The sequence below is a fragment of the Acomys minous genome (genome assembly GCF_964271855.1).
Source record: "Acomys minous genome assembly, chromosome: 4".
In the NCBI taxonomy this organism is placed as follows: Eukaryota; Metazoa; Chordata; class Mammalia; order Rodentia; family Muridae; genus Acomys; species Acomys minous.
Window position 1 is genome coordinate 103,402,006 of NC_140486.1, and position 16,337 is coordinate 103,418,342.

Sequence of the window (16,337 nt, forward strand, 5' to 3'; positions counted from 1 at the left end):
TACTACCTTTGGCTTTAGGTGAGTCCTAAAGCCACATCTGGCTTTACTTATGTAGAGCATCCAGATGTGTTTAGGAGTCCCAGAGCAGTTTGATCCCATCTCAACCCTTATAGTAATGGACAAAGCAGGGGACACTGACATTGTCTGTTTAACTTGCAGCACAGGCAAGAAGAACTTAATTTGATAATTTTTATTTTCCAGGAATGCCCGAAATTTGACTATTCCCCACCTCATAGAAGAACTTATTCTTCCCATGTTATTTATAACCTTACTGGGAAACACATGGAAAATTATCTTATATCAACTGCAAATCATTTTGTGCAGAAAAGGTAAAATATTCTGTTTATAACATAGTTAATTGATTTCTAAGTTCTATGGTAACAGACTTGTAATTCTGAAATAGGTAGAGATAGCAGTTGCAAATTCTTTATATAGTTAAATTGATCATTGCTTTGCTTTGGTTGATTGATGATCAATCTGACCTCCGATACTTTTGTGTACATAGCCTTAGGTATTGAAATTTAACCAATGATGCTAAATTAAGATTCATTTGAGCAAATTAAAAATCACTGTTTTTTTTTTAAAGGTCTTAAAACACATTGTTGAATCTGTGCTTATTTTTTCTCAAAGCAATGAAGGAGTTATTGACTGGACTGGACTCACTTGGTGTTTCAAAGCATGACTTTTTATGGCAGTCAGCCTGAATTTCAATAATAATTTCTCAAAATGCAGATTGGGTCTGTGAGTGGACAAAGTGTCCTGTATGTGGCAAGGTCATTTCCCTCGGTCCCCCGCACATTTGCCGTGACTAATGCCCCTGAGCTTACCGTCCTAACTCTCCCTCCACCTCACCTTCCTCTTTCAATGTATATAAATTCTTCACACTCACTGCAAAATACTAAGTTATAGATAAGCAAAAGAAGAAAAGAAGCATGTTTTTCTATCTATATATAACTAATAATAATATTTTGGTAGTTTACTTTCCTGAAATTTCTAACCACAGATATATAAGTAAATATTTTTTCATAGACATGGGTTTAGGTAGAAACAAATATTTCCTATACTCAGGTATGTCAAGTGTTTTATATAGTCAAATATTTTATCATGTAGTAAATTTATTATAAATAAAATGCTTTATTATGAAAAATCTACAATTAAAAACAAGTTATGGTATCATTTGCATGTTAAAATTATATCCCTACACCATCACATCTATATAAGGCTATTTTGGTGTGAATTACACTTCTTTATTTTTTAACTTGAATCTAATTTGGTGAGTATCCAAATTGGCCTATACTGGAAATTATTACTTGGATTTTAAAGTCAGTTTTTAAAAGACCATAAACTGACATGTCAAACTCACATTCAGGCATCTTAGAGAAAATTAAAAACAGGAGAAAGAGCCAAAAGGTAAAGAAGTTTAGAATAGAAATTAAGTAATTTGAAAAATGATTATAAATTATATCATTCTGGTATTGATTGTCTAAAAAGAATTTATAAGTACTATAATGTTGAGTTTTGAGATGGAAAATGCAAAAATTACACTATATCATTCCTTTTCAACTCATTGCATATATACCGTTGTTTAATGTAGTGTTTCTTTGGACTTTTTACTTAGGCAGGACCTCACATCATAACTCAGGCTGCCTTGGAGCTCACAAGCAGCTCTCCTGCCTCAGTTCCCAAGTGTTGGAATCATGGGTGGAAGCCACCACCCCAGACAGTGCACATGAATCTCTTACCCTTAGTTATGATGTACACTTGAGTCAAAATATGATTTTTAAAAGATCAATAGAAAATATTTATCAGGTTGTAATTGTTTCATTCTGGGTGTATTTATTGTATTTATTTCATTTTGTAATTTGAATGGAAAGGAAAAATTAAACTCCTTCTTAAATATTTTAGATGAACTTCGGAAGATTAGTAAAGTTAGTAAAAATAATACATATTTCATTGCTCTATGTAGATATGGAGGTTGGAGCTTTGGGCTGAAATTGACCAACGACCTTCGGTTTGACGTGACAGCAGTTCCTCTCAACAGAACTCTTGCTAAGGTAAATTTGTGCCTTTCTTCCTGGGAGTTCATATAGATAGGGATGTGAAATTGATACATCTAAGCACTTACATGTGAGAAACACAAAACCTATAAGAGCATTTCTGTGTGACGCACATACGTACTCTAAGGAGGCACATATACACAAGGGCCAGAAGATGTGTAAACACTGTGTACAGTGGTGCTTCTCATGGTAGCCAAAAATACAGCTCCAAGCACCCATCTGCAGTAGAATAAATAATCAGTTCATATTCATTCACTTACTCACTCACTCATTCATTCATCCACCCATTCATTTATTCAGTAGAACTTTCAGTAATGGAGAACATCTCCTGTGCATCATTTATAAGGAAAAAGAGAGAGTCAGAAGTACATGGACTGTGGTTGCCTTTTGTAAACTTAAAGGGTGGGGAAAACTCATCCATATCATTCAAGGAAAGGGGCTGTGCTGTGATCTGGAAGGACAGAGAGCAGGAACTGATTGCTTCAGCGGGTGGTGGATTAACGCGTGTAATCCTTATGATTTTTTTTTTTTTTTGGTCTGGCTGTGCCTTTATCTTTCATGCACTTTTCTCCATTTAAGTATCACGACCTTTTAGAGAAGGGAAGTGTGGGTTTCTAGCCTGGTTTCTCACTGAGCCTGGAGCAGTAACGAATCTACTGGTGATAAACAATCCCATTGATTCCCTTCTTCTTCCAGACAGCACCAATGCTTTGAGACAAGCTAGTCATGGAGTCTGACATTTAGGACTACCCAGATGATAAACAGCAGTTATAAGGGTTTTATTTGTTTACTTATTTTTAGTCATAGGAATTTTTAATATGCTCCGAACACTTCTCATTGGGTAGTGAGAGATACATACAAAGAGAAAGTCGAACAACTAATATTCATGTAGTTCATGGCCGTCCTGTGCCGAGCAGCAGTTTCACCTTTTAGACAAAAACATTTAATTTCTTTCTTACAACATCCATACTGGATAGACACTGTTGGGGCAGATTATCACAAAGCTGTGTGGAAAATAAGAATCCTGGGGTCTTCAGTGTCTTCTTCTTCCTTTTCTCTCTCCACACACAGACTAAATGTCCTTTCATAATCAAGGGAGTTTCTAATATTAAATAATGCCTCCCTAAATCAGAATACAGTTTTAAATTAAGACCATTTAAAAGGCACACTAGTATTTTAGACACATTGCTTTTGATGTAAAGGGTAAAGTAATTCACATCCTGTTGGTTATAAGTAGACACAGAAAATTAGTGGTGGTGGGAGGGAAGCGGTTGAAACTATCAATTTCGTTGTTAAGAACCCAAGGCATGCATTATTTTTTAAATTCCTTTTTCGGCTCCACCACTATCTGTTTTTATTACTGCCATTGAGAGTCTTCAATCTAGCCTCAGAATCATCATGGGTCTGCTGCAGAGATAACAATGGCTTCTCCAGTTCGTTTCAGGCTTTGCCTGTAGAAGAATCTAGAGCAACTGCTACGTTTGTCCTGTTACTTAGAATAACTGGACTCCCCAATCTGCCCACCTGTAAATTGAAAACCCGCAGATCCATCTATGATCAACACTCCAGGGGTATCTTATTGCCTTCCTAGATGGAAGGAGTCACTGGGAAATTGACGCTCTCCTTTAAAAGAAATATCCCATCAGATGTTTAAAAGCCTATTTTACTCGAATACAATCCTGATCATGTCTCCTTTTGACCTTCGACAGGTGTGGTATGATCCAGAAGGCTACCACTCCCTCCCAGCTTACCTCAACAGCCTCAACAACTTCCTCCTCAGGGCTAACATGTCCGAGTACGATGCTGCCCGACACGGTAGGGTCACTGAGCAAGGGGCATCTGTAATTTCGATCGTTTCTATAGCCTTCTGTGTAAGCATGCTCTCTGTGTCTGCTTCCCCCTGTTGAGGGTGTTTTGCGACATCTCAATTACAGATCTTAAGAAAGAGTGGAAATAGTAACTCCTTCCAGATGGAACATTCTGGATAATGCCCCTTAACTTCAGATTAATTTAGTTTCCCCGTTTATCAAGTTGCGACAGTATACTCTCTTTGCTCTCACAGCTGGCAGTTCTGTCTCGTGGAAAATATTTCAGAACTATTTGTATGTCCGCAGACAAAAACGGACTAATATTCATAACTATTGTTCACAGATCTATATACGAAAACGAGAAATTAATGACAAGTTTTCAGTTCTCATCCTGTAGCCCTGGCTAGCCTGAAACTAAAACAAGAGATCCACTTGCCTCTGCCTCCTGGGCTTAAAGGTGTACACCGCCACACAGAGTTATGAAGACAAAACTTTTAAAGCACGAAAGTTCTACACTGCACCCAGAGTGCTGCCACACACTGAGCATATATTACACAACATATGACAAGTATGTTGCGCAAAATATTGCTGGGACTTTCTGCTCCTTGTGGGGTTAACATTAACCATTTGCTCCCATCTTTTCCCTGAGGTGCTAAAGTGAGATTCGAACCTGGGGCCCTCTGAGGCCTGCCTGTTCCTTTCGCTAATGCTCCAGACTCAGGCAGGTCAGCTTTGGTTATTTCCCCATAGCCCTCCACATCATTTTTAAACAGGACTGGCATTTAAAAGGTGCTGATTTATTTTTCTCTAATTCAATTACTGTTCATCAGACCATTTCATCTCCTTGAGCCTTGCTCAAATTATTTTTTCCCACATGATCCTAAAATAATAATAATAATAATAAGGAGGGAGAAAAATGAAGTAATACATTTGCTGGCCAGGACCCAGCCCAATAAACAGCCCATTAGGAAGGATAAATGACACGAACTATCTTTTATAAAAGCTGGTCCCCCCTTTTTCTTTCATCACCCCACTCTCATGCAGTCTAATATCTGCTAATGTGCTGATAATTGTGGGAGTAAAGTATAGTGTCAGATGCTCATTCCTACATCAGAGTCTTCAGGAATCTTCCTTTCAGAGAAGACAGTGTTTTCACCCAACTGTTTTGGTCCTTTATTTTATTTTTTTTGTTTTTGTTTTGTTTTGTTTTTTCCTGCTTAGCAGGAAGAGCTTTAAAGAAAGTAACAAGATAGATAGTCCTTAGGCCTAGCACATTGACAAAGGACAAAGTCAAAAGTGATAAGTTAAATGAAATGGTGACTAGAGCCAGGGGAGGGTAACTTGGGCTGAAATACCATTGGAAAACCTTATGTGGGGTGTTTTATTCAGAGCAAAAGACATGTATTGTTGGAACAGAGAATGAAAGCAGAGAAGCTTTACAAATAGCCAGGGCGACGCAGCAAAGGTACAGAGAACAGAAAAATGCCACCTCACCCAAAGGGCAGGCTTCCGGAAACCTGGGTCCCGGTTTCCTTTATAATTAGCCTTCATTACTTAGACTAATGTAACTAGAGCCACCCCAGACTCCAGTGGGCTCATTGTGGGCCGTGTCATTGTGTTTCAAGTTTCAGAGCATAAAAGGGCCTAACAGCATAAAACTTATGCTGACCCTGAAGCGAAATTTCTTTTTCAACTTAAAAATATAGTTAAATGAAGTTATACATGAGTTAAAAGTAGTATATCTTTTATTCCTCATTAATTTCTCTTATTCAGACTTAGGAAAAGCAGCAGCATTCTGCCCTCTCGGTGAGACTTTTTGATCCCTTTAGAAGAAGAAATCTATGTCACTCTTAAAATTTCGTGTTGCTTCACAATGCATGGGTGGGGGTCTCCCACGACAAGAGAACTTGTCTGTAAAATTCAGCCTCTTGTCTCTCACTGTCTCTTCCTTATGATCCTTCTCATGTTTGGAGGCCAATTTGTTGGATCCCGAGTGAACTGGGCTTCTACTTTAGCGGTAAAAATTCATTTTCTCTGGTGCTTAACATGCTAACAACATATTTTAATTAGCCTTCATTGGCAACGTCAATACCTGTTATATTCATGTGGTTCCCTCTAGTGGTTAATGCATGTCAAAAATGTGTTTTCTTCCCCGAAGGATATTGGCTTCTGCTGTTTCCTCTGACAAGTGTTATGCATCTTTGCGTGCCTCCCGTCCTACCCTTCAGTCTTATGCTTCGTTGTCTTAGCAGCAATGGCCAACAGGAAGCATCTCATTTTAGCTCGGCATATATAGGGACCACAGGAAATGCCTCCTTTTGATGTAGGTTGCATAGAAGGAAGATACCGGTTGAAAATTTAATGTCTGATTTGCTTTACAAAACATCCACTGACCAGTCATGTACTTAAGACATTGTGTTGGATGCTCTACAGACTGCGGGGAGGCTTATAATACAGAGTCTAGTCCTGAGACCTCACTTCATCTTTCAGTGGCTACCCATGAGAACACCCGATTCCACAGCATTTTGCCAAATAGGCAAAACCATATTTGCAAAGATTCTTCCAGTTAAACAAAAATATTTCTTGATTCCCGAAATATAACATTTAAATGAAAGACAAGCATCCCCCCTGTATATATTATAACTTAACAGACTTTAAGAAGAGCCAAGAGAAAAATAAACGCTTGGTTAAAATGAAATAAAACAAAAAGAAAAGCTACAGGACATGGTGGTCAACATCTTTAATCCCAGTGCTCCAGAGAGAAGCAGAGGCAAGTGCATCTCTGTAAGTTCAAAACCTGGTCTCAATAGCAAGTTCCAGACCAGCAAGATCCTGTTTAAAAAAAATAAAAATAAAACAAAATGGAATCTTCATAAAAGTAAATTCCACTAGGATATGATTCACATCAGAGGTCAAAGTGGCTTTTTGTTGTTTTCTTTTTTTTTAACTGTATTTTCTTCAACATTCTGTTCGTCTAAGTTAGAGTTACTATTGCTGTGATGAAACACAATGACATTGTAGAAGAAAGGGTGTGTTTGCATTATGCTGTCCTATCACTGTCCATCATAGAAGAAACATTACAGGAACCTGCAAGCAGGAGCTGATGCAGAGGCCATGGAGGGGTGTTGCTTACTGCCTTGCTCCTCATGTCTTGCTCCCCCCTGCTTTCTTATAGCACCTAGGACCACAAGCCCAGGATGGCACCACCCACCATAGGCTGGGCCCTTCCCCATTGATCACTAATTGATAAAATGCCTGACAGCTGACATTATTTCCTCCACTGAGGCTCCTTTCTGAAGACTCCAGCTTGTGTCAAGTTGACATATGACTCTCTAGCATATTGTTGCTGTTGAGGAACTCAACCAAAAGTGTCATGCTCTTCTTAATAAAAGCTACAAATTTAAGTTACCTAAAGAACATGTAGAAATATTGCACCAAGTGTCCTAACATCTCCTGTACAAGCAATAACTCCAAAAGTTCTTGCTCAGTTTAGAGCTTCCTAGGGGAAGAGGATATCCTCAGTCTCGCGCCCTACCATTCTTTTCCACAGTTATCTGGACATTATGTGTTCTGCCCACACATTACAGTAGTGTTTGGAAAATGTGCCTGTCAGCTTTTGACTCTGGCTATTGAAGATCCTTTAAGAAAGGAGAGGAAAGAACCTTGCTTCCTACTCAATGTATAGCCAACTCTTTGAGAACCTAGTCATTTGTGGTTGTGGTGTGCCTCTAACTAAGTCTAGAGGCAACTAGACACTCTTGGGCTTCTTGGGTCTTTTGTGGATATGTAACATTGAGGTTCCCAATCCCTACTCTGGTAGGACTTTCAAACAATAAGCATCTCAGAAGTGGTAAAAGAGACGGGGCCATCCTCTTACATGACCGTTTTTCCTGACCATTGTCATTAGATTAGAAAGGAGGGTTGGGCTGGTGTCTGGTCTTCAGTGAGGCTCATATAATTGATGCCCATTAGAGTTGCTTACTTAAATGTACGCCATTTCTGAAGTACAGCTGAAATGCAAATAGCCATGACCAGATAAAAGAAAGTTAGGAGCAATCATTTGAATGTGCTCTAGAGTATGACAATGCTATATAAGAAATGTATGCTACTGCCTCCTTCCGGAAGGCTCCACACACAAGTAGACAGTGTTTCTCTTCTTATTAAGAGAATATCAGTACTTACAGGAATTTGATGAGAGTAAAGTTAGAGAAAGTGTTTTCCTTAAAATAAGAATCTTTGAAGTGCAATTCTTTGATCCATCCGGTAGGAAACAAAGCATTGTGTATTATTCGCATAAAATTGGTACTCCTGGTTAAGTAAACACTGTCTAATAGCATAACTCTCTTCTCTTCCAGCAATTGTCATGTATAGCCACCCTTATCCAGGGGTGCAAGACCAGGAGCAAGCCACGTAAGCAAATCTCTTTTTTTTGACCTCACTACTTTCTCTTTGGCATGGCTGAGTTTCTGGAGAACACGCAGTAACTGGGAAATTATGGCAGAATATGAATGAATATCAATCTAGGAGCTTTGGTAATATAAGTCACTGTCTGGGATAGGAAGTTTCTGGAAGGACATGGAGAAGGGCTGCCAAGTAGAGCTTGTTGACTGCAGATTCACTAAGTCGGCTGCTTTTGTGAGTCAAGTGCACAAGTGCTTCATCATTTCCACTTCCCCACATGGCATTTAAGTACTGTTTCTGCGATCAAGATCTATATATCCCTTGCATACACTCTGTATCCCTTGGAGACCGAGGCTTTTCTATCACATATGCGTAGCCAATTCAGATGCACTCGTGCTACATTTCTTCCAGGGTCACAGCAGAGTCATGTTGAAGATAGTAGCTGTCTGCCTTGCAGGAAGCCTTATTTGTGTCACAGGCAGCTCTTGTACTGTTTTGCTGATGGTTTTAGTCATGAATCTTCCTGAAAGGAAAAGAGTTCCAAAAACTTATGTGTACTTTCCTCTCCCTATTGCTCATGATAGAATCAGCAGTTTAATCGATATTTTAGTGGCGCTGTCCATCCTGATGGGCTACTCTGTCACCACTGCCAGCTTTGTCACCTACATTGTCAGGGAGCATCAGACCAAAGCCAAGCAGTTGCAACACATTTCCGGCATTGGTGTGACATGCTACTGGGTGACAAATTTCATCTATGACATGGTGAGTAATTTTTTTCATTGCAAGAAAGACAGGATCCATTTGAGTAGAAGTCTATCGGTTGTGTGTTCAAGAGCTATTTGCTTTGATTATTCAAATTACCACTGCAAGGACAGCAAATTAAGAAAAATCGGTTGAATCTGGCTTATATTCCTCTGATAGTTGGAGAGGAAAGACACCTACTTTCCCCTATCTCTGAAATATCAGATTCCCAGAGTGCGCATTAACATACAGATTCCCGGGCCCTCTCCAGGTCCATTAAATCTGTATCTTGGGAAATGGAGTGTGGAAAGTATGCATCTCAGACAAGCTCCCCCAGGTGATCTTTAAGCACATGGAAGTCTGAGAACTACTAGTGTGGCAAAATAGAAGCTTAACAGCATTGCCCCGTTGTGCCAAATAATCAAGCTTATAAAAATTTAATCAACTAATAGCGGAAAATCCAAAGCAGTAGCTTCCGCTGAATGACACACTAGAGGAGATTAGCAGGGGGCAAGGAAGGATGTACGTCATTGATAGCTGTCCCCTTTACATAAAGTGCTCCCCAAGTTCAGATGATCATTCTTGACTCCGAATGCACCAGCGCTGGCCGAGCGCCCAGATGCGTACGCATCTGCCCATGATTGCGGCACTTGTCTGAGTTGTCACCGCGATCATTGGCTTGAAGAGTTGGAGAGTAATTAACCACAGATCCATTTTGTTAATGCATCCAGTGAGGTCTGAAATGTGCTTGCTGCAGAAGCCAAGTCTAAAAGGACGGTAACGACTGCTCTGAACTCACCGTAGCTTAAGCGTTTAAGGAAGCTTCCGTGTGTACTTCTGTGGAGGGCTGCTGAGCACTCACTACCAACAGCCCATCGTCAGGATGCTCATTGTGGTTCATGAGATTTCCCCCTCCCCTTGACCACCACCTGAGACTGAACCGCCTCCACCCTCACTGTGTGCATCTAACTGCAAACCCTTCAAGCCTTTAATATTTTTACTTGTCAACAGAATTCTGAGGGTTTTTGCTCAGATACCTGTGATTTCAAGAACGTGTGAGAACTGTTGTCCTGCTGTTTTGCACGGAATGCCTAGCACTGATAACCAAGCCTCAGAAAGCAGCCATGTGAGAGAGAGAGAGAGAGAGAGAGGCAGCATCCAAAATGAAATCAATACTTTGAGGACTGACTCTAATACTAAGAAACCTGGCTTTCTTATCTTTCTCCCAGAACCTCTGTCACTGAATGATCCCAAGTTTTAAGCCTTGAGGGAGGAACTCTAGGGACTTCTTGTATATCTATCTAGATTGAAACTGCCTTGACCTCATATTGGAGAAGACAAATTCGAAAGTGAAATCAGTGTAAAGTTAGATGACTGTTATAAGCAACAGGAAGATAAATAAAAATTCATTCCCTCAGAATGTTTCTAGGTCAATTTATTGCAGCATTAAATAAGATGGGTTATTGATTTAAAAGGAATGCTCATCATATATTAAACATTGTTTTGTCCACATCCGTAGGTCTTCTACTTGGTCCCTGTAGCATTTTCAATTGGTGTCATAGCGATTTTCAAGTTACCTGCCTTCTACAGTGAAAGCAACCTAGGAGCTGTATCACTCCTACTTTTGCTGTTTGGGTAAGCTGCTGATTAAGCAATGAAAAAAAGAATTAGCAAAATTAAGCACTCCTAGACACAAATAGGACCTTAGTCTCATTAGCTAATTTACAATTGTCTTGGGGTCATTTAACATGAGTGATGACTAACAATATATTACACTTGCTAATCCACGCTCTGTAAGTACCATACTTCTGAAAATTAATGTTATCAATAACAGGCGCTTGCTGGATATCACATAGTCTACCAGTTTACACACATAATCTAAATTATATAAAATGGATATTTTAGAAGGACCAGGAAAGTATGAGCATGTGTGATATCTGTATCAACGAATGTATGACTTTATAAGGCACATATATATATATATCTTTTAGAGATGTGTAAGGGAATCATTACTGTTGTTTCTGTGCTGGAATAATACAGGCTGCATAATGTAATTGATGTCCAGTGTGAAAACTGATTCTTTTCCAAAGGCATGGGTAGTGTCTCTTGGTTACAAATTGAGGTCTTTCTGTCTCCAGACCTATTTAAAATTAAAGTTGCTCATCTTTGCTCATCCTAGGCCACCTGTCTTCTGACCAGAACTTGTCTGCTCAGCTACTTATAATAATGTCCTTATCTTTCCTCACTTTTAAATGATCAGTGTTAGTCAGCTGGAACTCCTATTTCTGAGCAACAGAAATCTTGTCTGGACAGGGTTAACACTGTGCCCTGCAGGGGGTTAATCTGTAGCTGTGATGCCTGGAAACTATCAGAGGGTTTCTTAAAAGAGCAGTTTCACGCTGTCCTTTTAACAATATCCTTTGAGGGTCTTTTGTCAAAATGAAGGATGGAATATAGACTTAGCTTCAGGGCTTGGCCACTCATCGCTCGTTTTTACTTTTCCTTCGGAAACCCATCCAACTTTTATTTTATTGTTTTGTAGACTAGAAGAGCAAAGGCATAATTTTAATTTTTAGTATTATTATCTTACAGCTACGCGACATTTTCTTGGATGTACTTGCTGGCTGGCCTCTTCCATGAGACAGGAATGGCCTTCATCACTTATGTGTGTATCAACCTGTTTTTTGGCATCAATTCCATTGTTTCCCTGTCAGTGGTATACTTCCTTTCCAAGGAAAAGCCCAATGACCCGGTAAGGTCCTTTATTCATCAGTTAAACTTCAGCAAATGAACCAGAAACCTTAACATGTTCTGTGTGGAAAGATTTTCTTTACTCTGTATTTAAATAGAAAAGACTATCATGTGATTTTATTAAATTTAGAAAAGGAAAGAGTATAGCTTTATTTTTTTTTTAAATTATGCTCCATCTAGGCTAATGCTTCTTATTGTATTCACTGACTTTGTCTGGGTCCTTAGTAAAGTGATGGATACAAAGTCAGGGTGTATGGCACCAATGGCTAAACATTTTACTCATTAACAAATCCCGAAGGTACAGTGATGACAAGGATGGCTTAGTTACATGGCTTGTGGGTTAGGATTCATTTGAGCACTCACAGAGGGGGGAAAAAAACCTAATTCGTTCCCTTTCAATCATGTATTGGAATCTACTACATTGTAAGCATCACTCTCCATTCAGAGCCAACAATTATGATTAGTGAAAGAGAAGCACTCACAGCCCAGGCAATTGAATGGGAAAGAATAGAGAGGAAATGAAATGAGGCGAGGAACAGACGAGAACACCCCAGGAGGAGGACGGGAAATCATGAGGTGGAAGGAGCTGGCCTTAAGTATGAATAACGTGGAAATGAGCCATTTGTACCTCTTTGATATCTGTTGTCTCTCCTTCCATCTCATTTCACCACATCATCCCTTCCCCAGGTTGAGATTCCCTAAGGCCAGAAGCTCCACTGAGCCTTCTTTCACTCGGGAACACACTGATACTATTTTGGATCCCAACACTCTAGTCAGGCTTACCTCTCCACCTGAATCTAAGCCAGGTCTAGAAGCAATTTAGCCTCCAGGACTGGGCCGGATACCTTGGGCCACTTTGAGAAACACATGTTTTTACTTGTATTTCAATGATATTTTTCTGTCATTTGTGTAGCAAAATACAATATGTGATTGCGGCATACATGTGAAATAATTGCCAATCTGCACAGGCTTCTCCATATATCTTCGTGTAGTTTTTAAATTTTTGTCATGTAGTTGGAATACTAAATTTAAATCTTGTCATTTTTTTTTTCTTGTTTCAGAGTCTGGAACTTATTTCTGAAACCCTCAAGCAAATTTTCCTGATCTTCCCTCAATTCTGTTTTGGCTATGGTTTGATTGAACTCTCGCAGCAACAGGCAGTCCTCGATTTCTTAAAAGCATATGGCGTGAACTATCCAAGTGAAACCTTTGAAATGGACAAGCTAGGCGCAATGTTTGTGGCTTTGGTTTCTCAGGGTACCATGTTTTTCTTGCTGCGACTCCTAATCAATGAGTGGTTGATAAAGAAGCTCAGGTAAGCCACATTAAAGCAGTGTCTGCCCTCCATGATACTTAAATCAGAATATTCAGGCATCAGCAATAACCTAGGTGTCTACCCTCAAACCTTTCCAAACAAGGCAGCATAAATTATCATTCGTTTAACTCTGGGAAAATGTTGTCTAGCCTGTCTGTGTGTTTGCAAGTGTTGACGTGGAGTATGGGACAAAAATTAAGTAAGTGCAGTTGTTAGCCTAAAAGAGATTTAGAAGTCAGTGATGGAGAAAAAATATATTTTAATAAACAAAAAGGTAGAGTTGAGCAAGTTAATAAAGACTTCATGGGCACAAGTGAGAAAGAAGTTTGAGTGTGCAATGTGGACAGTGAGTCTTGGAAAAGAGTGCTGAAATGAAACAGGGAGAGCATCCAACATGAAAAGCGGGACACAGCCGAGTGTATATGTACCCTGAACCAGCACTGCCTTACAAGGAAGTGTTCCTACAGTTAACACTGCAAAGCTCACACTTACATATGCATAGAGTTATTCACCTTACTAGTCATTTCCAATAGCAAAAGAGGGGAAACAGCCAGCCTTCCTTTATGTAGGAGTTGCTTGATTATGCGCAAGTACTCATAAGTGTAACATGATTGAACCATTACAAAGAACAATCCAGGAGGTTGGGGGGGCGGGGTGGCTCAGTGGAGAAGAATGCTTGCTGGATTCAGATGCTCACCACCTGTATGAAAAGCCCAGCACATCACAGCAAATGCCTCTAACCTCAGCACTGTTGGATGTACGGCGAGACAGACAGATCCCTGGGGACTGCTGGTCAGCCTGTCTAAGCAAAACTGCAAGCCCTAGGCTCAAGGAGATACTGTCTCCAAGGAATATAGTAGAGCAAGGCACCCTATATCCATGTATGAATGTGCCTGGTCAAGAATTCTTACACATATATAATCAAACACACACACACACACACACACACACACACACACACACACACACACACACAACTTACACATACACACAGAGAGAATTATCCAATTATCTCCATAATATTATATAAAAGTGAAAGGTTAAGAAATGAGTACTATATATTACCGTGTGAGTTAAAAAGAAATTTACCTTCCTATAATAGATTATTTTATTATCAGTGCTGCTTGAAGAATGATTACTTTTCACATTCTATTATCCAGTAACATTTGAACTCTAATATGTACCTGTGTTACCTAGTAAAATGTAAAAATTTTAATTAAGTAATAACAAAAGGAAGGAAGAAGAAAGAAGAAAATATTGTAGACTACTTAAGTAAAAAATTATACAGTTTGATTCGAAGATATAATAAATGTTATGAAATAGTAGGTCATTTAGGCTGGAAGGTTGTGGGGTCTCTTGAATGTTTAATAAAGATCTGGTTTGGACTTTATTTGACAAACTAATGGCAGTCTATTAAAGGCTAATGAACAGAGAGCACAGGGACCACATGATGCCTTAGCAGGTGTTATCTTTGGAGAACCAGTGCAGATTGGGATGCAAGAGTCAGAGTCACGGGGCCAGTGTGAGGTTACTGAGAAATGCTGGTAAGACCGAAGCTTGTATTAGAGATAGAAAAGGTGGTCCATGGCTGAGGGCTCCCAGGCATTTTCAGTGTTTGAAGACTGATTGCATGAGTGGGCTTTTAGATCAGAGAAGATACAGAGAAAACAGCATGGTCTGGAATCCTGGGACTATGTTTAAAAGAAGCAGAGGTTTCAGGCCAGACCTGAAATGTTTGTTTTTCTTTTGGTTTTTTGTTTGTTTGTTTGTTTTTGTTTTTTTTTTTGGGTTGGGCAAGATACGGTGGTGGGGCTGGGACCTAGTGAGTCTGCAAGTCTGGTAATCCTAAATTATTTCCTGACTCTTAGATGAGTTGTAAATAGAATGCAGAATAAATGCTGCTCATATTACAGATAATTTCAGAGGAGAGACCTGCTAGCTGCCAGCACCGCCATGCTGGCTTCGATCTCCCTCCCCTGGGGGGAAAAATGAGAGAAAGAGAATATTGTTAAGAGAATATATCTCATTTTAGACTTACCACAGTAAATAGGAAGAAGAGATGGAGAAAGAAAAGGAGCAAGAGGAGTGGGGCGGGGGGGGGGCAGGGGGGGGGGAAGAAGGGGGAAAGAGGAGGAGGGGAGGAGACGGTGGAGAAGACAGTTCTCACACTGATAAGACGATGGATGATCTGGGCTCCTAAGTGCTGAGTTGTAATAATGACTCTGAACTCCCTGTCGGAAGCTAACTTTCAAGGACAGATCTGGTTGTCACTGAAATTAGGATTCTGAATTTTAACCGTGGATATCTGTAGACACGTCACACGAGGAAAGCAAACACTATTTACAAGCACTGTAGCCAACATGGGAAGACTATAGTGATTACTGTGTAAGTCACTTAAACAGGATAACATGGCAAATGTAAAAGTAGCCTAATAGTGGGTAGGTAGTATGTGTGCCTCCAGAGAAGTGAGAGAAAAGGGCCCGGACCGGGTAGTGTCATTTCAGAACCTGTCACATAAAATCACTGGCTCTGGGGGTTTTTGTTTTGTTTTGTTTTGTTTTGTTTTTTTAGGCTCTTCTTCAGAAAATTTACATCTTCTCCTACCATGGAGACAGTAGACGAAGACGAAGATGTGAGGGCCGAGAGATTAAGAGTCGAGAGCGGTGCAGCTGAGTTTGACCTGGTCCAACTCCATCGTCTCACAAAGACATACCAACTTATCCACAAAAAGATTATAGCCGTCAACAACATCAGCCTTGGCATACCTGCTGGAGAGGTACGGGGCCCGTGCTTTGGTTTTGTTTTATCTTCTGCTGGAAATAAAAAATGCAAGCCCTGAGTATTTTCGTGGGATGGTGGTGTGTGTGTGTGTGTGTGTGTGTGTGTGTGTGTGTGTGTGTGTGTGTGTGTGTGTGTGTGTGTGTGTCTGTGTGTCTGTGTGTGTGTCTGTGTGTGTGTCTGTGTGTGTCTGTGTGTCTGTCTGTGTCTGTGTGTGTTTGCCAAATGAGTCTCTGCTGTCTCCAGGGAGGGTTCCTCCTCAGCACACAGCAGGTTCTGAGCCCACCCCCACTGTTGCTGTCTCTGGGCTGTACTATCAGCAGGAAGCTTGTTCAGAATGCTTTCTGGCATCTCTCATCCCTAGGCCTATTCAAAACCTGCCAGAAAGGCAGCCATTTTCAGAGGGTACATCTTAGCATGCATTCACTTCTGTTCTTACGGTTCTTAGAGACACAAGATTGAGGTAGCTTTGAAAGAAGAAAAAGA

General features: G+C 40.1%; 1 protein-coding gene and 1 long non-coding RNA gene across 2 annotated transcripts in view; one reads left to right on the forward strand and one right to left on the reverse strand.

Moving 5' to 3' along the window:
• The window catches only part of ABCA12 (ATP binding cassette subfamily A member 12), a 160,080-nt gene that overhangs the window by 131,945 nt on the left and 11,798 nt on the right, over positions 1 to 16,337 (forward strand). Inside the window, exons 37-45 of the mRNA XM_084779830.1 lie at positions 202 to 329; positions 1,967 to 2,054; positions 3,767 to 3,872; positions 8,221 to 8,275; positions 8,851 to 9,028; positions 10,527 to 10,642; positions 11,600 to 11,759; positions 12,820 to 13,073; positions 15,645 to 15,849. Of these exons, the coding sequence (XP_084635956.1) occupies positions 202 to 329; positions 1,967 to 2,054; positions 3,767 to 3,872; positions 8,221 to 8,275; positions 8,851 to 9,028; positions 10,527 to 10,642; positions 11,600 to 11,759; positions 12,820 to 13,073; positions 15,645 to 15,849 (1,290 nt within the window). The remainder of the gene's footprint in view (positions 1 to 201; positions 330 to 1,966; positions 2,055 to 3,766; positions 3,873 to 8,220; positions 8,276 to 8,850; positions 9,029 to 10,526; positions 10,643 to 11,599; positions 11,760 to 12,819; positions 13,074 to 15,644; positions 15,850 to 16,337) is intronic.
• Positions 1 to 16,337, reverse strand: part of LOC311596431 — a 222,000-nt gene that overhangs the window by 71,634 nt on the left and 134,029 nt on the right. The window lies entirely within an intron of this gene.